Source organism: Charadrius vociferus, unplaced genomic scaffold (assembly GCF_000708025.1).
Source record: "Charadrius vociferus isolate BGI_N301 unplaced genomic scaffold, ASM70802v2 scaffold90, whole genome shotgun sequence".
Lineage (NCBI taxonomy): Eukaryota > Metazoa > Chordata > Aves > Charadriiformes > Charadriidae > Charadrius > Charadrius vociferus.
The window spans coordinates 1,114,289-1,138,443 of record NW_009647222.1 but is presented as its reverse complement, the minus strand read 5'-3'; the positions used below and the strand labels follow the sequence as shown (position 1 = coordinate 1,138,443).

General features: G+C 45.7%; 1 protein-coding gene across 1 annotated transcript in view; it reads left to right on the top strand.

Annotated features, from left to right (window-relative positions):
* The window catches only part of CACNA2D4 (calcium channel, voltage-dependent, alpha 2/delta subunit 4), a 132,522-nt gene that overhangs the window by 3,691 nt on the left and 104,676 nt on the right, over positions 1-24,155 (top strand). Inside the window, exons 2-10 of the mRNA XM_009879747.1 lie at positions 1,931-2,012; positions 8,292-8,408; positions 9,875-9,934; positions 11,533-11,695; positions 14,037-14,168; positions 15,220-15,280; positions 15,898-16,048; positions 17,610-17,684; positions 18,900-18,989. Coding sequence (XP_009878049.1) covers positions 1,931-2,012; positions 8,292-8,408; positions 9,875-9,934; positions 11,533-11,695; positions 14,037-14,168; positions 15,220-15,280; positions 15,898-16,048; positions 17,610-17,684; positions 18,900-18,989 — 931 coding nt within the window. The remainder of the gene's footprint in view (positions 1-1,930; positions 2,013-8,291; positions 8,409-9,874; positions 9,935-11,532; positions 11,696-14,036; positions 14,169-15,219; positions 15,281-15,897; positions 16,049-17,609; positions 17,685-18,899; positions 18,990-24,155) is intronic.

Sequence of the window (24,155 nt, the reverse complement as noted above, 5' to 3'; positions counted from 1 at the left end):
CTGCTGAAGCTGCCCAACCGCACCCACTAGTCTGAAATGAATATCACAGACTTCCACCCTGCTGGGTTGAAAAATGATGAGGGCTGGGAGGAATCGGGACACAGCCACAGACACAACACAAAACAGAAAGACCAGGATCACACATACTTAATTTTTTTTTTTTTTTGGTGGGGTGGAATGGGGTAAAAATAATCCTCCCTGCCAAAATTACTATCCTAAACTTCATGTTTAGGTTCTCTCTTTTGACAGTAAAAGGTCAGAAGACTGGAGAATATTAATTAATATCAGCACCAAACGTCTCGTACATAAAAGTTATAAAACCAGCAGCAGCAGACAGGCATTGAGTTAAGTGTTGATTCAGAGGTCCTCATACCTCAGGGAATGCGTTAGTCACTACAACAAACAGGAAAGCATCCCATGGGGTCCCTGTTCCTGGTTTCTTCTTTTATTCTAGGCTTGCTAGCATAACTCTGATATGGGGCAATAAATCCTGGCCTCCTAGCAAATACCCATATCTGTTTTTCTCTAAGACTGAAATGAAAAGGTAAAAGATCTTGCTGCCAAAATAAGACACAGAACACAATGTCAAAAAAAAAAAAAAAAAAAAAAAGGAAAAAAAGCAGCCTTGTTCTTATTGACTTCAGCTGGTGCTGGATCACACTCAGTGGTTAGAAATTAATGCCTCATTGCCAATTAAGAAGCAATTAAAAAGGGCACCCACTCTAATTATGCTCCTTTTATAGGCAGTGGAGAGAGGTGCAGTTCAGAGCTGAAGCATTGTGTGTGCTCAAAATCATCCTCTATAGCTGCCTATATGTCTCTATTTGCAAGAGGGGAGCCTAAACAGGCTTTCCTAGGCTAAAGTTAGCTGTTGTGATTATTTCACCATTGCTGCGCTGGCTGTACTCCAGAGCTCGTCTCTATGTTGGTGTATTATTCTGCCATGAAAGTGGTGCAATGCACTGGGAAATCAGGCTCTGAGGTTAAAGGCTGCTTAGGACTGGAAGAAATCCACTGCAATCTGTAGGTAAGGCTCTGCACCCCATAAATAAGTAGTGTATTCTGGTAAGTGAAGGAGGCCATTTATTCCATTAAATAAATCTCTCCTAAGTGAATCTTTGTTGAAGGAACTGCACGTAGGTGGAACTGCCTAATGTGAATCATGTAACAGATTTCTGATGAAGTGCTCTGTCAATTACGAGAGCCATCTATTTTGATTTGGATGGCTTGGTGTTCAGGCTGCTCTTCAACATCCTTATGGTCTCCATGTGCTATTGCTATCATCGGTTATTTACAGGATGGCACAAATGTGAGTAGTGTTTTACAATGACGAGGTGCATAATCTACTCTGGCATTATCAAGCTGTAGTATCTCCACTGAGAGCAGTGAATTTGTCCAGCTTGTTAGTCTCTGCCTCATGCAGCTCTAGGAACCGAATCTAAGGGGTGAATCTTGACAATCTCTTTCAGGTCTGGCACTTATTTCTCTTCAGCAGTCTTGACATTAAGTGTCTAGCCCTTCACCCCAGGCTCTGTCTGCAATCAGTGAAGACAAATAAGTGTCTGCAGAGCTATTTATTTCACTTTATTAACAATAGAGGAAACCAGGTGATATCTAAGGCCAAACTTTCATACCTCTAAGATTAGGCAAGTCAAATTTCACTCTGAGTCAAAATGTAGTGATTGAGACCAGCAGAACTCAGTGTTTCTCCCAAATGAGTGATGTCCTGGGCAGAATGTCCAAGAGCAGCGCTTGCATCCTGCCCTACTGCTTGTCTGGCTAGCAATTCATTGTCGTAGTCACTATAGCAGCTTAGAGAATACAGGGGGGTTTCATAATCAGGAAGACTGAATTTTCCATCTCTGAAGAAGTAAGAAGTTCTGCTGATGTTGAATCATTAACATTGATTTTCCTTTTTGCCTCTCTTTAGGGTGAAGTCTTGGGCAGATGCCTTTGGTGGGGAGCTGTACTCCATTGTGACTAAGTATTCAGGCTCTCTCCTGTTGCAGAAGGTAGGCAAAAACCGTGAGGGTTCCCTTGTCTGTGCATTATCTCCCCATTGAGCCCTCCAAGGTTTCCCCCTGGGGTGGAAGAAAGCAAACTGCACAGGTCTCCAGAGAATTTTCGAAACCATGCAGGTTCATATCCATAAGCATGGCGTGATTCCCTGTGGCCATCCTCCGTGAACTGGAGAGGGGGATTCATTTAATGCCTTTCCTGCTTTCATTAGCCATGGCCAAATGCCACTTAAATTGCCCTATTTATTAAAAGTACTTAATAGTATTCTTCTTGTTTGCCCTCTGATGATCGTTCATGCCCTTCCATACTGGCTCCACTCCTCCCTTCTTAGGTGTGATATCAGTTCCTCACCTCCTGCTCGTCATACCCTGTTGTGCCCTCCTGCAGCTCTCCAGCTGGGACTCTTATTTATTTCTGCTTCCTTATCTGTCTTCCTCCAGTCACTCACAAATCCTTTGAATTATGCCTTTAAAACTCTGTTTTGGACAGGGTCTCTGAGGCAGGTGCCCTGAAAGCCGTGATCTTCCAGAGGTGCAGAGCTCTGCCTGTCTGAGTCACCAAAAAACAAGTGTTGCTGTGCTAAACAGCATCAAAGGATGTAGCTCAATGGGCTTTAAGTAAATTTTCCCACTTTGAGCTGTAGAGAAGTCACCCTGTTACCTTGATTCCTGAAGTCAGAAGTGAACAGCTGCTCCTTTTTCAGTCTCTGCGAACTGCAGTAGCACGGCTGTAGGGATCAGCATCTCCCAAGTGCTGCTCAGGGGACCTGGTGGCTGCTGGGTGCATCTGAAGGGATGCTGTCCACCTCATGTGGCCGTCCAGTTCTTTTTCTTTACTCTTTTTCTGATTCTTTCCTTTAACACAAGCCATGCATTGCCTCTTAGGCCTTCTAGGTGTCCGACTTCTGTCCTCTTATTACTAATAACACCACAACCCAATGCAAAAAAGGATCTGCATATTATTTGCCTTGCCTTGCTGCTGAGCCTTCTGTTTCCCTGTCCCCACTGTGCTGCTTTCTGTCTGGAGAAAGGGAGAGGCTCCTGCAGTATCGTCTTTGCTAGGCTTGGCCAAGGAAGGCCTTCAGCCTATACTGACCATCAGCTCTTCTTAGGAGGAATGTGCCACCTTGCAATAAAAAATTGTCAGCACTGATATAGGTACCTCGTGCCCTAATCATGAGGCAGCTGGGGTGTGATATCAGTACAGGCAAAAGTTTCTTTTAGCAGTTTTGATGATGCTGAGGCATCTCTGGTGGGGACTTGAGCTCCAGTGGGCAGGAGGTGCAGGCTGGGATTATTTGATAGGTGGGTATCTCTGTCTGATGCTGCATAGGTGTCCTTCAACATGGCCAGCTTGCACTGCTTCTGTGATGACTTCTAATAGGTTAAGGGGGATCACATTCCTTAAGATCCAAAAAATCAGTGGGACTAAGCAGAACAGGGCTTAGTTTGAAAGTACCAGTGTTGCAAAAGTTAACAGTGGAGGCCAAGGATGGCAGATGTGGCATTGAGGTGCTCATCAAGATGCTGTGCTGTGTAGGCCCTCTGGAGATGTTGCACCAGGTCATTTCAGCTTCTGTCCACACTATGTTTTGACTCTTGGGATCATGATCCCTTTGGGATAGGGGTTATGAGAACTGTAGATGCTACTATAGTACCACTAAAAATGACAGTCATGGCAACCAGATCCTGAACAAAAATTCAAAACTCTATCAGCTTTAGCACAGACAATTGTGTTTTGCACAGTTTCTGGACACCCCTGAGCAGGACACAGTGTCACCTGTGAGTCAGAGGGTAAAATGTCCTTCAGTGAGTCACTGTCACCACTTCCAGAAGGGGGTACAAATGAGCTTGATCTAACCTTGCTCTGTTAATACTCCAGCAGAATCATCTCCTAAATGCATGTTTTGTCCTGCCTGAAATTTACTTAAGTTTAAACAGCTCAAGTTTACATTTCACCCCTCAAGTCCCACTCCTTGAGTCGGGGATGTCCCCTTATACCCCTGGAACTAGGGAAGTAGGAGAGGACCACTTCCATCCTTCTCAGTCTCCATTTCTTTAGCAAGCACTGGGTCAGACACCTTCTCACAAATCAGTGTCTCAAAGCAGCAGCCATCCTGAAGGTCTCCCTCTGCATCGCTGACACTTACAGCACTGCAGAAGGATACCTTCAGGAAGACACAGACAAATCTTTTACTAATGGGCAACATTTTCATGCCCCATGAGGTGCACCTTGGCAGACCCTGAATGGCCTTATGTAGATCACCGCGCCGCTGCAGGCTGCGGACAGGTTAGGCCTGGGGAGCCAATTGTACCAAGTCTGGAAATCCAAGCACATGTGCTCCCCTGCCACCTTCCCTTATTTTGGGCCATTGCCTGTTTTTCAAGAGAAATATTTCTGTGTGTGCATGAGTATATGCAGACCAGCAGAAGGGTGGGGAGCACACCGTAGCGGTCCAGACGATTATTTCCTCAGTACTTAAGTCGACGGGCATTTTGCCTTTGAGGAAGTACAAACTGAGAAATAACAGCACCTTTCAAATTTGACTTCATGGCTCCCTTGTGCCTAATAGGCTTGAAGTACCTAGCTTATTGCTTTGGGAGCCATAATTTTTCAGTTATTGAATGTTTTGCATGTAAAGCTTCTCTTTAATATGTAGCATATATTTCCTTTTATGGCTTGGAGGTTTTTTTTATTTCTTTAGGGTTTTTTTTGTTGTTCCCCAGCCCCAGAAGAACCTTAATATGTTGCAAACCCAAACACTCAATATCTTACCAGCTTTGTTGCTCCTGGGGAAGTGGTGAACCAGTAGACAACTCTTGAATCCACAAGGGCAGGTTCTCACCCTGGATCAGAGAGCTTTGAGAAAGCCCCTAGGTTGCTCTCTGTCCCAAGCAGTCAAGATATCATGAAGTTAAACCTCACAGAGGTAGCAAGAGCTGAAGAGTGGTTTTGGTTTGATGACTGAAGCATTCATTGTATTCTCTTGATCATGATGCAGCAGAGGTTAAGATAAGCTTGCACACTTGCCTGGCTTATCAGCCTGGCTCAGAGATGATGGATCTGTATTAAAATGCTGTCCGGGGTCTAGGGCAGCTGAGGGCAATACAGCCGGAGCAAAGATGCAATGTGAAAGGCTGAGCAAGGGGAGGGCAGTAGCATCTCCCAGAGCTAAGGAACAGAAAGTTTGAATCTGTGGCTTCTTAAGTCTGTTTGCCACACTCCTGATGTTGCAGTTGTCCAGGCAGTGACCAAAGGCCTGGGGCCACCAATGGCAGCCATGCCAGGAGGATACCACAATGGTTCTGTGCTTCTCAGGGCTTGCCTCTGAGTGATAGAAACACTATCAACTTCAGCAGACCCAAAATTGATTTTTCTGCTACTATGTTAACAATGCATTAGAAGAGTTTATGAGAATTGCCTCCTGTTTTGTTTTGCTGAGGTGCTGATTGCCTTTCCTGGTGGATGGGGCTGAGAAAGGACAGCAGGGCTTGGCTCCAGCTCTGTAATTACTAGAAAGCACTACAAATAACTACGTGGCAAAGAACAGACAAATTAAAGAAGTTCAGTCAAGACATATTCCTGGGTGAAGATGAAAGGGATGTCTTTCACACTCTTAATATAGTTTCACTAGGAGTGAGTAATGTAACACTGTGTACTTCAATGGGCTAAATTTCATGGAGGTGGGAACAAGAAAATATATTTGGTGACATATCTCTGTTCACAGATAAAACTTAGGATACTGAATCCTGGATCTTCCACTTTTAAATCACCACCCCCATTGCTGCGGAAGGAGAATCATAATGAATTGCTCTTGCTGTTTTAAGGCAATACTAAGTACTAGATGATCTGTTAGATCAGAGTTAACTTTTTGGCCCCTTTTCAACATCAGATCCTATCAACCAGTCCTGCTAAGCCTGTAGCTGATTCCTGTTCTGTAAATTATAATGATCTGATAACCTGAACTCAGGTTGTGCAGGTTAATCTCGGTTGGCTACAAGCACCTGTGTTGACATTTGCTGCGTACTTTTACCCATGGTGTCTGGTAGCAGTATTGAAATCAGAGGGACCACTCTGTTGCCCACCTTTGGGAACTCTTGCAGTGAATATTCATTAATCGCAGGAGAACTTAGTTGCAGGAATACAGATTAAAAAACGGTTTGTTGGATCATTTGTTGGAAAAAAGCTCAAAGGGGATCTGAGCTCAAACCTGGCATATACCTTGCAGCCAACTGAAACATTGCAGAAAGTTTTCAGGGTTGTTTTTTTTTGTTTGTTTGTTTTCCCAGCTCTGGCTAGTTCCCAGGGCTGAGATGTGTACACGGTATTAGCAGACTGCTTGTGATTACTTTCATCCTAATAACATCTACTTGTCAATTGATCGAAAGCACACTTAAAAAAAAAAAAGTTAGAGAGCCGTGTTCTTTTTAATTCAAGATATGACCCAAGGTAACTGATGGCAGGTCACTTTGTAAAGCGCGTGCGTGCCCATGCTGGTGTGGTCCCCCCCTTCACTAGCTTTCCCAGGAGAGATTACCCTCCTCCCCCCGAGGAGGGCCTGATTAAAGCCTAGCGTGACAGAGATCGCTTCCCTCCCAACGAAACTGTGACATGGAGCTAAATAGGACAGGCACTGTCTGGGATGTCAGCAGCCAGGGACCTCGGTCAGGGGGTGGCTGTTGCACATCCCTCTTTTGGCAGGATGGTTACGCTAACCTTCATGTTCAACCTCTTCCTCCTCTTCTCCTGCCCATCCCGGCTACCCAGCTGCAGCAGAGGGGATGCAAGGCCTGGCGTTTTTAATCCAGTAAAACCCTTGCTGTTAATCATGCCAGACAGAGCGAGCAGCCTCCCCGCCATGCCTGCTGCGGGCTGGATGCTGCTGCTATTTCTGTCTGACCTCCTCAGCCTGCCCCATCCTTGAGGCATTTCGTACTCCACTTGCTGTTCAGCCGCCCTCCTGGATGGTCAATGAGCTTCTTGAACAAAAGGAGATCCACTTGCTCACCCTAAAGACACGCAAAGTCCTTCCATCCCACTTCCTTCTCATTCAAAAGTGCCACTGAAGCCCCTGCCATCCCCTTAACCTTTTCACCACCTTGTTTTCTACCAGCACAAGAAGTCCAGCACTAACTGAGATTGCTGCTATGGTCCCAATATAACATGAAGATGGAGGAGATGTGTATATGCTGAACAGAGAAATGATGATGATGGACCAGGGAAATTCAATCAGTTGCCTTTGCACTTCCACATTGCTGGGGAGATAAGACTTTGTATTTTCTGAAAGAGGTTAATCATACTGTGTCCTTTTGCAGGTTTTTTTTCCCCTCTTCCTTTCTGCCTATCTCTGTTAGCATTGGGGTTTTTTTAAAAGGAGAAATGAAGGCCATTGTATCCGGTCTTGAAAGGGAAGATTTAGGGAGGTAGATTACAGTTACCCAGTTTGGGAGTACTCTCAGGTTTTTAATGCCTAGAATATATGAATTACGGTCAGAAGAAAGTGGCTATCTCTAAAGCTGTCAGATCCAGATCCTCCTCATTATGGCATCTCTCCCAGTGGAGGCAGCACTAAGTAGCCATGCTCATAATTCCTAGTTTCTGGGAATTGCCTCTGTGCTGCTCTTGGCCCAAAACATGCTCATGTGTGCTGAATAAGTAGCATCGTAACTGTCTCACCAACCTTTCCTTGGCAGTCTCCTACCTGAGTACTGAGCAGACTCTTTCTTGCTGCAGACCTGATGAGTCACCCTTCAGATATGATGGCACTGTGGGAGGACAGGACATGCACTAGGCATGACATCTCTCCTGCTATTGCCCCAGAGCACATATGACATAGGCAATGTAATGACAGCATACAGCTCCATTCCCTTGCGCTTCCCTCTGCCTTAAGGAAATTTCAGGTATGTGATGCGTAAAATGCTCTTATGCATGTAAGCACAATGTGTATTTTGGGTATTCAAGAGTCGACCTTCACTTCTTTCTTTTATTGGTAGGCATTAATAGCTTCAGGCACATTGCTGTTTTCAACAGCCACAAGCTCACAATTGGATCAGTTGCTTTCACTTAGTAGAAATTCTTTGTCTTATGGGTAGTGATCTGCACGCACCCAAATTACGGGATGAAAAGGCAAAGATGGGAGAAGGTGGTATGTCAGACCAGTTCTTTCAACGCATCTTTCTTCACCAAAGACAATACCCAGCTAACAACAATAGATTCACACCCCTCCTTATGAGCCTCCTGCTCAGCAGGATTTTCTGCTTTCCCTTGGGTAGAAGTACAAAGATGTGGAGCCAACTCTGAAGATCAAAGAGGTGGATGGCCTGGAGCTGGTGAAGAAGTTCTCAGAGCAGATGGAAAGCATGCTCCGTAGGAAGGTCGAAGCCGTTGAGGTATGACCATGGGGATTATGAGAAGGAAGTCCTCTCCTGTCAGCCCCAGAACAGTAGACGCAGGCCTTCTGCTGTACCAGGAGTGTGTGGGCGCAGAGGTTGCATGAGGACTTCCTTGCCCAAGCAAATGCCTGCTGGTGCAGCTGGCTGCTCGCTCTGAGCTTTAAGTAGACGCTGGTGGGAGGATGTGGGCGTTCAGACAAGGCAATGCTGGCTTCTCCCTCAGCCCAAAGTAGGAAATAAGATAAAAAAAAAGTCTAGGAATAAATGTGAGGGAATGAACACTCTTTTAGAAGAAAAGAGCTGTTTGAAGAGGAAAAAACCTCTCAGAAGTGAAAAGAAAGTTCATCCTTGCATGATGCACTCTGGCCATTGAAGACAAGTAGCTTGTTTCAGCTGTGTGTGTGGCTCAAGGGAAATTCCTGCATCCCCTGAACACAAGCTGCAAGGAAGGTGCTTGGATTTCCAGCTGTGTACATGGGGAAGCGTGGAGGAGGTGGCAAGAGGTCTTTAGCTGTTGCTGTGTTGGAGATCAGAGCAGGTAATTGTTACGGCCCCTCTTACTTCTTGCATCTAAGGATCTATCATATTCCCTTATGAATATACCCACTATGAAAAGCATATTTCTGTAGTCACAGAGCCTTGATTGTTAAAGGCGTTTAATGTGGAAAAGTCATCCAGAAACACATCATTTGAATCTCAAAGCAAAATGTGGGCATATTTAGACCCAGAGCTTTGGCCTTCAACATTAAATTCATAGCCAGACTTTTCCAGTGTTTGTATTGCCTTATCCTTTGTGAAGGAGCAAAAAGTAGTTTTGCTGAGACTGTCGCTGATTGTGAAACCCTGAAAACATGTACATGTTTAGCTGGATTCCTTCCCAGTCTGTACCAATTGAGAATCAGTGCCCTGAAGCATCATATTCAAGAATACCAGTTGATTATATTGTCTTCCATAAAAGGTAAAAGCTTATAAATGGCCACAGCATTGCTGAGCCCTTTACGAAATCAAGTCACGGTCTTTGTCTCGGTAACAATACCAGACTGAGACTCCCACAAGGCCTTTCCCTTTGATGAGATACTGACATCAGGCTGGGTCTGAAATGCCTTTCCCATGGCTCTTTGGAAGAGTTCATGGAAAAATGAAATTAAATCTCTGGCTGTTGTTTCTCTAAATGGACATGTTTCTGTTTGTATATGTCCTGTGATATCTAAGATTGCTCAGGGGCTTAGTAGGGACTCTGCAGTAAGTAGGTGTGAATATACTCAGCAGTAAATAGCTGTGAATATACCTTCCAAGCAGTAAAGTTGCAGCACAGAATGACATTATAGCCCTGTGACTGTGTTGTGGTGAAGGAGGCAGTTGTGTGTTTTCACTAACTGTGTGAATGGCTGATACAGCTGGAACAGCTTCTGGAGGGCTTTCCACAGCACCCTTTCATCTTTCTTTCTGTGTGCTTCCATTAGAGGTTGGTGGAAGCAGCAGAAGATGCAGATCTGAACCATGAGTACAACTCCTCACTGGAGGTAAGTTTATCTCTGTCAGTGACAAAATGTGACACGTGTCCTCAGAGACACTAGTCAGAAGGCAGGCCGAGCAGCACTCGGTCCTGTTGGGCTTCTACACAGGTTAGGAGTTTCCTTGTCTTCAGCACACTCAGCTTGTCTAGAAACCAGTGTGAGTAAGCAACTCCCTTGGCAGATGCCAAACCTGGTAACACCTAGGAGGTCAATCCCTTTGGCTCTGGGAGGGGAAGGATTTGAGAAGACATTGGGTTGTGTGATGTTGTTGGCACTATATTTACTACTCACCAAGGCTGTCATTATATGATGCATTAGTGCAAATTAGCTGGCACTTTGTGGGTTACTTGACTGGAAAATGAGCTAAAAATTGAGTGTGTGTGAGCAACGAGGAGGATGCTGTTACAAATACCCACAGCAAATCGTTAATCCCAATGAGCTGAGTTTCTCACCATCTCTCTCAGCAGCTCTCCTCATCTTTTCTCTACCCGGCAGACACCTGCTTGTCAGGATTCCTTGTTAGGTGAAAGCGTGGTGCTGCCCAAGCAATTTGGATAATTGGCTTTCTGTCAAAAACTGTAGCCAAGCTATGGGATTATTGCTGGTGAAGGGAACTGGAGTGAAAACTCTGAAGGAAGTCTGCTGTCCTATGCTGTGCAAGCAGAGTGCTTAGCAGAAGTACAGGCTACCCTGCAAGTACACCTCTCCATGCTGGGAAAGGGTGGGAATGAAAATGCTTCTTGAAATCAAGTTATCTACCAATTGCACCTCTCCTACCTCTTTATTTAAGAATCACGTTACAGTTGTGCTAGTTGGGTCAGCTGCATTCACGGTAAGGATCATGGGTGAGTCGAGGTACATGACCCTGTATTTGCACACACAGTTCACAACCCCTGAGTACTTGGTGCTTGAATATAAATCCTTAAATAACAAATAACCTCTGCCCTCAAATGAAGTCAACAAAAACATCTTAAAAACATCTGTTTTCCAAGACTGAAGAATGTTCTGAAGATACTAAAGTGACTGTAGATGCTAAATCCCCAGTGGCCTTCGCAGAGGGAAAACTGTGTTGTCTTTGAGCACCTTCTGCTCTATCCTGTGCTCTTGACGAGCACCTTCTGCTTGCAGTGACAGAGTGAAGGGATAATCCTGGCTGGATGTACATCAGGAGTTAACTCCAGTAAATGACAGCTGCAGAGACAGGGCAAATAAGGTCAGCATCGACATGCCCTGTAGCAAACCTGGGAGATAGACCCAGTGACACACTCTGGCTAGTCACTTAAATATCTCTAAGGGACCTCAGGAATCTGTCACTGTGTCCCTTTGCTCTCAGGTAGCTCTTCTGCTGCCAGTTATGACTATGCTTTCAGTCATGTGGGTGCCTGACAAAAAGAAACTGGGCAGAAGCCATCATTTTGGCACCTTGACACTCTTTAGTTGGTAATGGCTCGTTTGCTGCTCATCTTGATCTGATTTGAAGCCCGAATTATCCACATGTCCCTTTATGTTTTAAAGAGCTTTTTTTTTTTTTTCAGGCAGTAGTGGTAATAGTCTGTCTTATTCTCTCTCTTTGCCTTTCTCTTTTCCATTGTCTTCATCAACAGTTTGATTACTACAACTCTCTCCTGATTAATGACAAGGATGAAAATGACAATTATGTGGAGCTTGGAGATGAATTCATTTTGGAGCCAAATGAGCATTTCAATAACCTGCTGGTGAACACAACCTACAGTGATATCCAGCTCCCCACCAATGTCTACAACAAAGGTAATGGCCTCTACTGGCCTCTACTTTCTCACTACTAGTAGGTTGCTGTGGAAACTACCAGTAATAATGCTGAATGTTTTAAAGAGCAAAAAAAAAAAAACAAAAAACAAAACACAACTGACAGAAAACAGGGCTGGAAAGGTACTATCCCAAGGCACGGTTATGTCTGGGCTGTAGTCTGTCACTGTGACCACAGTGCTCTTAGAACTTACAGTGCTCTTTTGCTCTTAGAAGACCTTTAATGACAAACAGTCCTCCATCTTAGGCAGGCAGTGTAGTCTCCTAGGGCTCATCTACCCAACCAAAGATGCTGTGAAACAAACTGTGGTGTGAATTTATTGGCAATTGTTACTCTGTACAAAAGGTCAGGTTTGTCAAGGTCTTTAGGTGTCAAGGATTCTCATCTGAGAATTTAGATCCCAAGTACCTTTGTGTCATGACGCACTAACACCTCACAGGGATGCTCTTACTTTCCAGTAAGCATACCCATAGGAGACTGGGGATAATTCACAACTGCTACTGGCATGTAACTGTTTTGGGTTATTTTGTGTTCTCACCAAGCCTTTGGCACCTGCAGGAGCCAGGGAGGCACCAAGACTCACATGGCCTCATCTGTGTCTGGACTGTGTCCTCTCCCCCTGTACATGCACACCACTCCAGCTACACACCAGAAACTGGTCCCTCTCCAGGCTGGTCAGCGCTCTGCCAAATCTGCAGGCTGCCATACCAGTTGCAATTGTCCTAAGTTTACTGGTCTTTTTGGCCAATGTTCGAAGCTGCCTGAACTGGCTCCTTCCCTACTTCCCCATTTGGTTTTCCTCTTGCATATGTTTTGGCAGGGGAAAGAAAGTTCCATTACTTCCCTCATAGATGGAGCACATTTACAACCTTCAGGACCAGATGGGACAGGCGCTGGTGACTGTGCTCACAAGTCCTATGTTATTTAGAGGGACAATAGAGGGAGTTCTATTTCTCCCATGACTTTAAATTAATTCCATCTGGTCTGACAGCCCCAGACACTAAAATCTTGTGCACAATAGAGCCACCAGCAGAGCTGGCTGTGGCTATCTACAGCAGAGATACATAAAGTAGGCCGCTGCCTACAGCAGCATGCTGAAAGAGGTAGCCAAATAGCTGCTGTCAGAGAGAATAGGGAGGCACTGCCCAGCTGGCTGATTTCTTGCCTGTATAGCTTGACCCAAACCATCCAGATGCTCTGGCTATGGCTGGAGGATGAGCAGGAGATGGAGGAGGAGGACGGGGGCAGCTGCTTCCATGCCCAGGGCTCCTGTCAGGAGCGGTGCCTGGCAGTACTCACTCCCCCTCTTGCAAAGAGCAGCAAGCCTGGCTCTCCCCAGCTCTTCTGGGTCCCTTCCTGCATGAGGTACTTTGGGTTCACTGTTGGGGAGTCACAGTTCAATTTTCCCCCTATTTTGACCAAAACCACCTTTAGTAAAGTGACTAAACAGGAAGTGGTAGGTCAAAGCCCCATCCCTTTCAACATTAATACAGTTAATCCTAAAATGACCGGTTTCTTATAATTCCCTGTTTCTATTGCTGCTGCTGTGGTTGGTCTCCTGAGGCAATGAGTCAACGCAGACACCAAATATACACTGCCTCTTACGAGTCTGCAACTTCCTACTGATTCTGATGAGACTGGGGCAAGGGAGGACAGCTCAGGCTTTGTGAAAGAAAGGCCGGGCAAAGAAAAAGAATTGTTGGGGGAAAGAGGAGAGACAGAATTGGCATATAAATCCTAGAGCTCCTCTGTCTTTAGGTAATTACATCTAGCATAAATATAAACACTCTTTGTAGAAAGACTGTTCCACTCAGTGGTGCATAAGGCAGTTGCCTTACAACAGCCACATGTCCCCTCTCTGGCAGCAGCTGAGTCCTGCCTGGACGGTGTACCAGTTGTGCTCAGCACAGTGCTGGTTTTCTTGCGTCTCTCAGATCCCTCTTCCAACTAGACATAGTGCCCAAGGGCAGACAAGGCTGGAAAGAGAAATGGGGATGATAGTGTATGACCAAGCTGAGATCACCTGTAGTGGCAAGTGGTGACCTGCCCTTCGGGATTTACCTGGATGGTGCATCCAATTCCCTTCGCAATGCCTGTTGGAAAGCTGGAAAGCCCCTGCCGAGGGGATAGGTGTCATTGTGAGGGGAGAGATTGGGATAAAGGGACGTGGCTTTTGTAGACCATGATGAAAACTACCTTTGGACAAGGCTGTGTTTCTCCCGGGGTTGCCTTTGTTCCCCTCCCCTCCTTCATCAGGGGTGGTGGGTGCACTCCCCTCTTTTGCATGCTTTCTTTCCCCATTTTCTATTCTTTTCCCCACAGACCCTGATATCCTGAATGGTGTTTACATGTCAGAAGCCTTGAATCCTATTTTTGTGGACAACTTTGAAAGAGATCCCACTCTAACCTGGCAGTACTTTGGCAGCTCCACGGGATTCTTCAGGCTCTACCCGGGTAAAAGAGCAGAGATCAGCTTCACTCTTTCAGTGCAAAGCGATAGTCTTGCAGGACAGGGTCTGTCCTGTGGAAGAGCCCAATCAGGGAAGTTTTCAGGCAGTGTGTCCCCATGAAGGGCAGGGTGCGCTGAACAAGAAATATTCAGTCCATGGGCTGCTGCTTCTTAGGATGAAGGACTAGTGTCCACAGCAAGCATAAAGCCCTTTTCCCCCCATGGACTTGCCTCCCAGGCATGTTGTCCTTGTGACCCCAGAGGAGTCTGCTAGCAGGGGTATGCATCAGGGAGACTGCTCTCCAAAAAGCCCACAAAAGACCGTGGCAGGACCTGCAAATCTCACAGGTTGGGTGTGGAGGCTGCATGAGGGCACCCTGCCTTGCCCTCCCTGGGGTATTTAGTGCTGGTCATAGCCTCTCTCTGTCTCCAAGGCCACACATGGCAGATGCAGCTGGTTGGCCTGGCTTGTTATCCGCTCGCCAGCTGCAAGAAGCATTTAAGGTCATGGAGCAAGAGGGAGGCCCCGTGCTTGGAGGAATCCACAAGATCCTCCCCAGCTGTAGCTTGGCCTGGTGGCCCTGTCAGATGGCTGCATGCCCTTGCTCTGTGACCTGTCACGTGTTGTGGAAGGGAAGAACAGAGATGACTGTGAACAGAGACTTTAGGAGGGAATCTGGGACACATCCCTGTCACTGCTGCTGTTTTTTTTATGCTCTCAACCACCCTTGGGGAGAAAAAGATGTTGTTGAGAACCACATCAAAGTGGCAGAAAGTTTAAAGTAAGTGCAATTTCTCCCCAAATTCAAACTGAGTATAACTACGTACATTTTTTAATAGAAATTTAATAAAGACTTTACTGAGAACTGCTGAAGACCATGCAGCTCTGCTTATATTTCTGCAGAATGGTTGTTGCTATTGCTGGCCAGACTTGCGTGCCCCTGCAGGGCAGCCAGGTCTCAGCAGTGAGCAGCAGAAGTTCGGGTGCCTGAGGAGTGGGGAGCAGATGCCTGCCTGTCTGTGTGTGCTGACTGCTCCTTTTGCTGCTCCCTTCAGGAATAAAGTGGTTACCAGATGAGAACGGAGTCATCTCCTTCGACTGCAGGAACCGTGGCTGGTAAGAGTTTTGGAGGGACTTGGCCAAAGCACCTCCCTGTCTTCCTCTCTCCCTCTTTTCCAAGGTGACACCTTGGTGAGCTGCTGATCGGCAGTTACTGCCCCACGCTGCTCCTGCGAGAGATGAGGGGATACATAAATGAAGGCAATACCAGGTTAGGAATACTGCAATACTGCCCTACCACCTGCCAGTGCCAGCTTTCCATATGGCATCTTACGTGTGACACATGGAAATCGCCACCGGTGTACCCTTCCTTATAATTCTCAACCAGAAGGACAGGGCTGTTCAGACTCCAGCAATGCAGGGCATTTACTCAGTCCACTCAGCATGGCTAAAGGAGACTTTAGCAATTGTCACTCCCTGCTGAATCTGGACATACGTCTGCAGCAGCCCCAGCACTTGCCATGCGGCAAGTGAGATGCTGGGGCCGGTGGGAGAGGCAGGTTGGTAGGAGGGGACCCATCAGATGCCCAGCCTGACCCTGCTGGATAGCTGTGCTCGTGGTGCATGTGAGCATGTGGTGTATGCTGCGGCTAGCATCATGTTTCAGCAGCACGCCCAGTTTTCCTCCTCCCTGTACACTCATCCTGCTTCCTTGTATTCTTCTTTTTATAAAGGTACATCCAAGCGGCCACCTCTCCCAAGGATATTGTAATTATCGTGGACGTCAGTGGGAGCATGAAGGGCTTGCGGATGACCATTGCCAAACACACTATCATCACCATTTTAGATACTCTGGGAGAAAATGACTTTGTCAACATCATTGCAGTAAGTATGCCCCATTTCCAGTGCCGAGTTGTCTTCCTTGTGCCTCATACCAACCCTTCAGCCCCCTTAGCAAACTACAGGCATTACAGTGGCATAACTACAACACTTAATCACCCATCCAACATAGGTATTAAAACCAATTACTCCTGGGAACTCAGCTTCGTATGGTCAGCAGGGTGGCTGCTTAGTCATCTCACCCCCCTCTATGGAGGATGTCAGCTGCATCTTTTTGCCTAACTACACATCTGACTGCAAGAGATAGCAAAGTGCTGTAGAGACACCTGAGCTACTAAATTCACCTAGCATAGCGTACCATAATACTGTACTTAGGTCCAGTAGCAGTATAATCCTCAGGATAATGTTTCCAGGCTAGAAAATTACCACCATATGCCTTTTTGTGTAGCAGCGTCCTGCAAAGCTGCAGTCCAATGTCAATCTGCACAGGCCTGCATGGAGTTTGGTCAGGTTGTCTGAGTGTTACTCTTTGCCTTTTTAAGCCCTGGCGGGGATGAGGATGGGCTGGTTACCCACAGAGAACCAGCACCACTGATCAAAGAAAGCAAAATCTTTCCATGATCCATGTCAAGACTGGGAACTTTGGTGCCAGGTTAACATCAAATGGCTGCTCACTTCTTAATTTGCAAAGCTAATTCAAGCACCACCTCTTTCCTCAGGCTCCTTTCTATAAAAGTTTGCCAAGGCACGACCACTCAGATATAAAGTCTACTTTTTGTTGGTAGCTTCTTATTGTGTAAGATAGAAGGTCCAGTGGTGACAGCTCTGTTTTTATATATCTGGACAGATGGAAGAGTGAACAGTGTTGGCAGGAAGGAAGGAATGGAAGGAAGTCATTAAAGAGTTTGAAATATTATCTGTTCTTCAAAAGCAATTCCAGAAAGAGCACATAATATGTATTCCTTTACTGTACTCACACCAAGAACCTACTGGCTCAGACACATAACTTGACTTAAGCTCCTATTGATCAGTTGGGCATCAGTGGCCTCTTAGGCATGCTTTTAGGAATTATGCTGTCCTGAACCTTGCAGGGAAAGGTTTACACTGGCATGTTTTACCTCGCATATGTGTCAGGCTAAAAGGATACGCCCCACTAATTATCACAGTTTGGTGGATGTGTGATAACTTAATGGGTTATCATTCAACCATGTGCCAAAGGCATCAGACATAAGGCTACAAAACCACTTGTCAGGTTCAGTTGGCCACTGGGGACTCACAAAGTCTCCAGAAGTCAAAAATATTTGCAAATAGTGCTAGAAGCAAGGCCAGGGACACAAGCTAGTAGAGTGTGGAGAAAATCTCTACACTGTGAGTGGGGGGGGAAATGCAAATGTGTAGATATGCCCAGATAGAACTCAGCAAAACACCGTAATTAACACATTATTTAAACACATATGAGTTTTATCAAAATTATAATTTGTCATGATCACTACAAACAAAATGGCATCATGCTCCGTGCTGTTTTCTGAACATCCACCTGTGACGTGAACCCATTTTGTGAATTTTCTCCCATTACAACCCCTTTCTTTTCACTTTCTCTTTGCAGTACAATGATTATGTTCATTTTATTGAACCCTGTTTTAAGGGTATCCTGGTCCAAGCAGACAGAGATAACAGAGAGGTGAGTACCAGGCTCCCATGGATGTTATTTGGGTAGTTCTCTTAAGTACCTGGGGTTAAGATACTGTGACATGAAATTCCAGGGACAAGAAACAACCGTCTCCCAGAAGTGTGTGGATTTGCATTTCAGAACCAAGCACCAGTTCAGTGCTGTGTGCTGGGGCTCCGCGGTTCACCTTTGCTTACACAAAGCCTCTGTAACATCAGGTCAGCTGACTACCTGAACAGCAGCAAGCAGCTTTCCTGTATCTCAACAGATGTGGCACCACCGCTGCTGGAGCACGACCGAAGCTGGCCTAGACTGCTACAGGAAAAAAAACAACATCCAGGGGGCACAAAGGTTCTCCACCTTTGAAAACCCTACATGGTCGGCCCTCGGAAAGGAGAAAAATCAGCTCTTTCCAATGAATGCATTCTCAGCCTGGCCTGATCCTTTGCCAGAGTGAACTGCCAGCAAGCTTTCTCTGATGAGAGTTTTTGCCGCTCTGATCCAGGAGGGCTCAGCAGCCCTGAGGTGGTCAGCCTGCATGCGGCTGCTCCACCACCCTCTGGGCTGACTTGTATTTTTAGCTGCTCTTACTGCGTTTTTCTTCCTTTTTGTCTCTGTATTAACAACACAGAGGTAGCATATCCCCCCGTGTCTTCAGACAACCAGCTTTCTCTCCAAATTTCCTTCCCAGCTTAGCAATGGGTCACAGAGAATGACTCCAGAGGGTGATGTCTCCTGTAGTGTTTCATAAAGGAATCCCTAGCCTTTTGGGAATTGTCCACCCTACAGAGAGCACTTTCTGAGGGTTCACTTACAACCATATCAATGCCTGTTAAAATTTGAATGCTTGCTTATTGCTTTTCTTTTTCCCCAATCCTGTCACTCTTGCATGCACAGGAATGTGGTTTTTTCCCTGAAAGGGTAGATAAAGGAAAGTCTGATTTCTAATAGTTTTGTCCTTTGCGTGATGTCCCAGTGATCAACAACGGTTCACACCCCACAGGCTGAGAAATGCAGTCCTGTCGTGGCTCCTTTGGCATAGGTACAACATGATGGCACTGCCAGTGGAGCAGCCACTTGACTTTCCCACCTCCATCCATCACAATGCAGCAGTGAAGGATCAGGAGCCCAAGGGCACAGGTTTCTCCAGGTTACCCTTTCCTCCTCTGGTCAAAGGGAGCACCTGCCTGTGACTTATTGCTGCTTTTCTGCTTCTCTTCTTGCCAGCACTTCAAGCAGCTGGTGGATGAACTGCAAGCAAAAGGAGTGGGGACTGTGAACAAGGCCCTGACAGAGTCCTTCAAAATCCTGAGGGAGGTAAGAGAGTCAGTGCCGATGCTTGCATAGGACAAACATGTCCCCACCCACCTCTACTTTCCCCTCTACATCTAATGACTTAGCACATCCCTCATGGTGCTGCAGGGGGGAGGTGGTATGAGCTGATCTCACCGGCCTCAAGTTCGCGACAGGTGGTGTGCAGGAGTGACCTGGCTTTGGGGAGGTGATGGTTTGTGCATGATGCCCTGGGGCTGCCAATGCCTGCCCAGGAGGGATCAGAAGCCAGTGAGGCTGTGGCCTCATGATGTTTCCTTAATGAGCCCCACAAACTGGGCATTGCCCAGGCACCTTGATTATAGATGGTGGTAACAAAATATAACTGGTCAGTTGAGGGCAACAATTCTGGTCATAAGTAATGTTATTAGTGAGCCCCGGTAAGTAGATAATGATGAAGACATGAAAGATTATTCTCAGGCTTCAGATTTATTTCAATGTCACTTTGTTGAGGATCAGTGCTTGGGGAAGAAATCACAGGTACAGGAGAATTAATCAGTCAATCTGATCATGTCCTATGATAAGAACTGTGAATGATTCGTTGACTTATGTGAACAATTGGGACCTCAAGAGCCTGGAAGCAAACATGACTTAACTCAGTTTCTTAAGGAATGTTAACAAGAGAAGGACCAAGAACCAGCTGAACACCCCCACCTCCTTGTGGCACTGTCTATAGTGGGGTTGGCTTAAAGATACCAATGCCTTTGGTGTTGACAAGAGTATGTACATGGTACGATGCTAGTGGCCATAAGGATGGCATTGATGTTAAAGGTAGTGCGCTAGAGGTATTGACACCCTGGGAAGGATTCTCCACTCTTACTTATTTTACAAACTGAAAGTTTAAGTTTGGCTATGGTAATGCTGTTCCTAATTTATGCCAGTGCAGGCATGATCAGAGTTGAACCCAGGGATGGTGGTAGCTAAGCTGACTTGTCAGTGGTGATAGAAGCATAATGGCTTTAATGGCAACCCAAGAAGAGTGTGGTATAGCCTAGGCATTTCATTGATAGGCTGGCAGCACTCCTAGTAGTAATAGTTCAACGTCTTTGGGGGAAGATAGTTACTGAGATGATCAGGGAAGCAGTAATGATATAAACCTAGAACAATCACACGGGCCAGATGCGTGCTAGATTTATCTACATGTATCCTTGCACTTTATGACAAAATTAACTTTGTCTTTAAAATCAAAGATCCAGAGCATATATATGCCTGTATTATATGAATCAGAATATTTAAACATTTTTTGCACCAGAGGAAAAATGATTTCTTAATGTCTAATGTGGCACTGGTTATGTACAGCAACAACAGATTAAAGCAGCCCGACACAGTACAACTGCAGACTCTCCCAAACAGCACAGCTTTGAAGGTCTCAGTGGAGAGTAATGGAGAACCCTAAAGAAAGCGTGCTTGCCCTAGCTGAAATAGCAGCTGGTTGTGCCAGGCACAGACACCCAAACTGGTCTGGTCCCACTAATGAGGAGACCTCACACCTCCTTTCTGGCAGGCATGGCTCACCCACTAGACTAGGCAATCCTCAAGCCTCCAAGAGCCAGGACCTTTATAAAACCCTGCAATACTTTGAGCCAGGCACGCCTGTGGGAAATAGAAGGTATATGGTGGAATAGCTGAGACAGAAAAAACTGTCCTTCACTGATATAGCTGGACCTAAAATACCTCCAGAGAGAGAGTGATGTCCATGCCGCCCAGTGGACTAATGTAACTCCACTGCGGTAACAGGGAAGAAACCCTTTGGCAGGTAGAGAAAATATTTTTCCTCTCTATTTGGCATCAAAAATGCAGTCAGCAGTTTAAGTAAAAATCACTTATCTTGATTCTGCGCTGATGAGCTCAAAACAGCTCAGAGATTGCTTTTAGACAGTATAGCACCCAGTGGTGTTAAAACCTTCCTGATGCTATTCACTTGCAAGGTGAGGAGCTGCTTCCCTTGTGCCTTTCGTTATCACTTCAGATCTGGGGAGAGGACAACTGACTTAGGCATTTGAGTATCTTTCCTTTGAGCATCTGCAGATGAGTAAAGGTGGCTGTGCTCTCGGTGACTGCCTGTGCCATGCTTCTCTGCATCTTGGAAACTGCTGTCCATGAAAACAGAGCTCAGAAACAGTAACTTTGCTGTCAAAGAAAGGTGTGAAACTGGGCTATATATCTCTTCCACCCAGTTTTCCTTTCCCAGTAGCACCGGTTGCAGCTTTCTTGCAGCATGACAGAAGGGAGCTCACTCACTGTAGCATGGGCCACGATTGCCTCTGGGACCTCATTCCAAGGTCACGGAAGCCATCAGCTGGGACCCCTGTTAGCAGCCAGCTGTGGGATGGCTGCACATGCAGCAGAAGGCCTGCAGGACCTCCTGCTGGTTGCTTTGCAGCTTCATCCCAGGATTTCTGTCTGCCTGGTGACATTCGGAAGAGAGATTGTGTCTCTGTGCACATGTGGTTGCACATACATAGGCATGCAAGTGTAGAAACATGCCTATTGTCCAGCAGCAGCCTTCCCCAAAATGTAGCTTCCCTGGTAAGGGCTCATGTAGAGAGTGCCTTGATATCACCAGCTGGAGGACCCCAGGCTCTGCCAGTACCACAGCTTAAGGCAAAAGGGTACCACCTTCAAGCGTTTGCATGCTTTAAGGACTCTCCGAAATCTCTTAGAGCTTCTTAGATCTATACCAGTAATAGGGGAGGAAAAGTGTTTGTTTCCATCAGTGTGCCCTGAAACAAATCTGTGCTGCTGCAGTCATGCAGGTGGGAGAAGGGGGGAACTTTGGAATTGGCCATTCCCTTCCCGTCATTCTGAGCTTGTAATCGTAGCCATTCCTCACAGACTGTCCTGTTATTGTTCACAGGAGCATACGCAAGAGAATGAAAATGAAAATTGCTACATCACACTGATGAAACAGGCTTTGCTGATTACAATAGACAACCAGTAATAATATCTGTAATGAAAGTGACTGCAAAATTTCCCTGGTAATTTTCCTCAGTCCAATTGCTTGTAGAATTAATAGCCCAGTAGAGACCTACTCAATGAGGTATGAGTAGTAGAAAGGGGTTGAAGAAGAGCACGATCTCTCACTGTCTTTGTTTTCCTCCATTATGTTCTGAGGTAGATGGGGCATATTTTAATCTGTGACGCAATTTGCAGAAGGTTTCAGGAGAACTGTTAGCCAGAGCCTCCCCTGCCCCTCTCTGCCATGCTCAATAAACCACTTAAACTCTCTATTTCAATTTAGCCACACACTGAGTGGTTTCAATAAAATATGCATCCCAGGGAAACCATGGTGTTAAGCATACATTTATAAAGTGCTTCAAAATTCTCAGGTATCAAGTGTTACCTTTTGAGCTCTTTTCTTGTTTATCAAGTTTTAGCCTATCTTGCTGCTACCATCTCTTCTTTGTTTCAACAACCTCAGCACATCTTGTCCTTTTGCCCTTTTCCTGTAGGATTTATACCCCTTTGTTCTGGCTGCTGCTCTGCTCTTGGCAGGCAGCTTGCAGGCTGTGTGCCTTCCCTGAAACACCATCCTCCCAACACTATAAGTGCTGCAGCTGAGAGCTATCAAGTGCTAAGCAGAGCAGAATAATTACCTTCCTTGTTTTACACACCATAGTCCTCTTAACACAATGTAAGACAACAGTCACCTTCCTTCAGACACTGTCACATTGTTAATTCCTATCCAGCTGATCTGCCTCTGTGGTATTCCTCTCCAGCCAGTGTTCAGCCTCCCATTCTGGGTAGATAAAACCAAATTGTAAATATTTTTTTTATAGGCATGGTGTATATATGTGTATATATGTACATATGCAAACACACACCTCTCATCCTATTCATTATATACATGAATCCACTCTCAGGATTAGGTAGTGCAAAATCTGTAACTCTTACAGGTCCTCCTTTCTCAGGATCTGCTCAGAGTTAAGTAGGTACTTTGAAAGCTAATGTTTTTCTGACCCTGTGGAGGAAAAGAAACCCCAGGTTCTGCTCTCTGAAGCCACCTTGGAATGATGTTTCCTTGTCATGGTTTAGGCTGAACTGGCCACCGGGTAAGTGACAGATGCTCCTCTGTCTTCAGAGGCAGAGGAGGGAAAAAGAGACTTAGGAGTTAAGAAGGAAATTACTTTAATGAAATATTAATAATAATATAAAAAGAAAATAATGAAATATATGCAAAACTGTATCAAGCTCCCAGAATGACAATCATGTCACCATCTGGGGAAGTCCTGGACTGGACTCACTGATGGATGGGAACTGGATTCCAGATCTGGATTCAGGATCGGTATCAGAGGCGGACAAACAGAGTACTCCTTGGACGCCAGCCATTGAAGAAGGAGAGTTGACCCTTTGATCCCTCAGCTTTTATACCGAGCATGAGGCAGATGAGATGGAATACCCTGTTGGTCAGTTTTGGGTCACCTGTCTTGTCCACTCCTCCCTGCAGGTGGGACACCTCTACACTTTTCTGCTTCCGACCCTCCAATGGGGCACATAACCAAGTTGGCTGCCTTGGGCGTCATAGCAATAAGTATAAGCAGGTGCCTCTCTGCATACCATGCCTGGGCATCAGCTATAAACGTTGGTCTTATCACCCTGAGAGCAAACAGTGTCTGCACAATATGCTGTTAATTTCTGTAGTTAGAAGAGGCCCAGCTAAAAAGTAAAGTTACTGAACAAAACTGGTCCCGTTTTACCTCAAACCAGGATGCACCTCTTAACACCAAGCTGGTTTAATGGTGCCTTGACTTGCTGCTGAACTCAGAAATTACACAAATTTTGAAGTTAATTATGAGTGGGTCACTCCAAAATGGCTATATGTGGAAAAAAATGGTGAAACTGGTAACAAACTGGATTTCAGCAGAACATAAAATTCTGCATAACTTGAGCAAACTAGTGTAATACAAAGAATAAACCCATCTGTTGATGTGAGTAATCAAAAGAGAGTGTGGCTTCTTATGCCCCATCTGTGTGAGGAAGCATTCCCTTTGTGTACTCAGAGGACAGTGTTACTAATTTTCCCAGCAACGGGCTAGATGTTTAAGGACAATTTACCTGTCTAGTTTCTCCACTACTTGTAAAAAATATTTTCTGTTGATTAACTCTTCATCCTTTGGGATCTCACAGTCCTAGTCAGGTCTCAGCCCATGA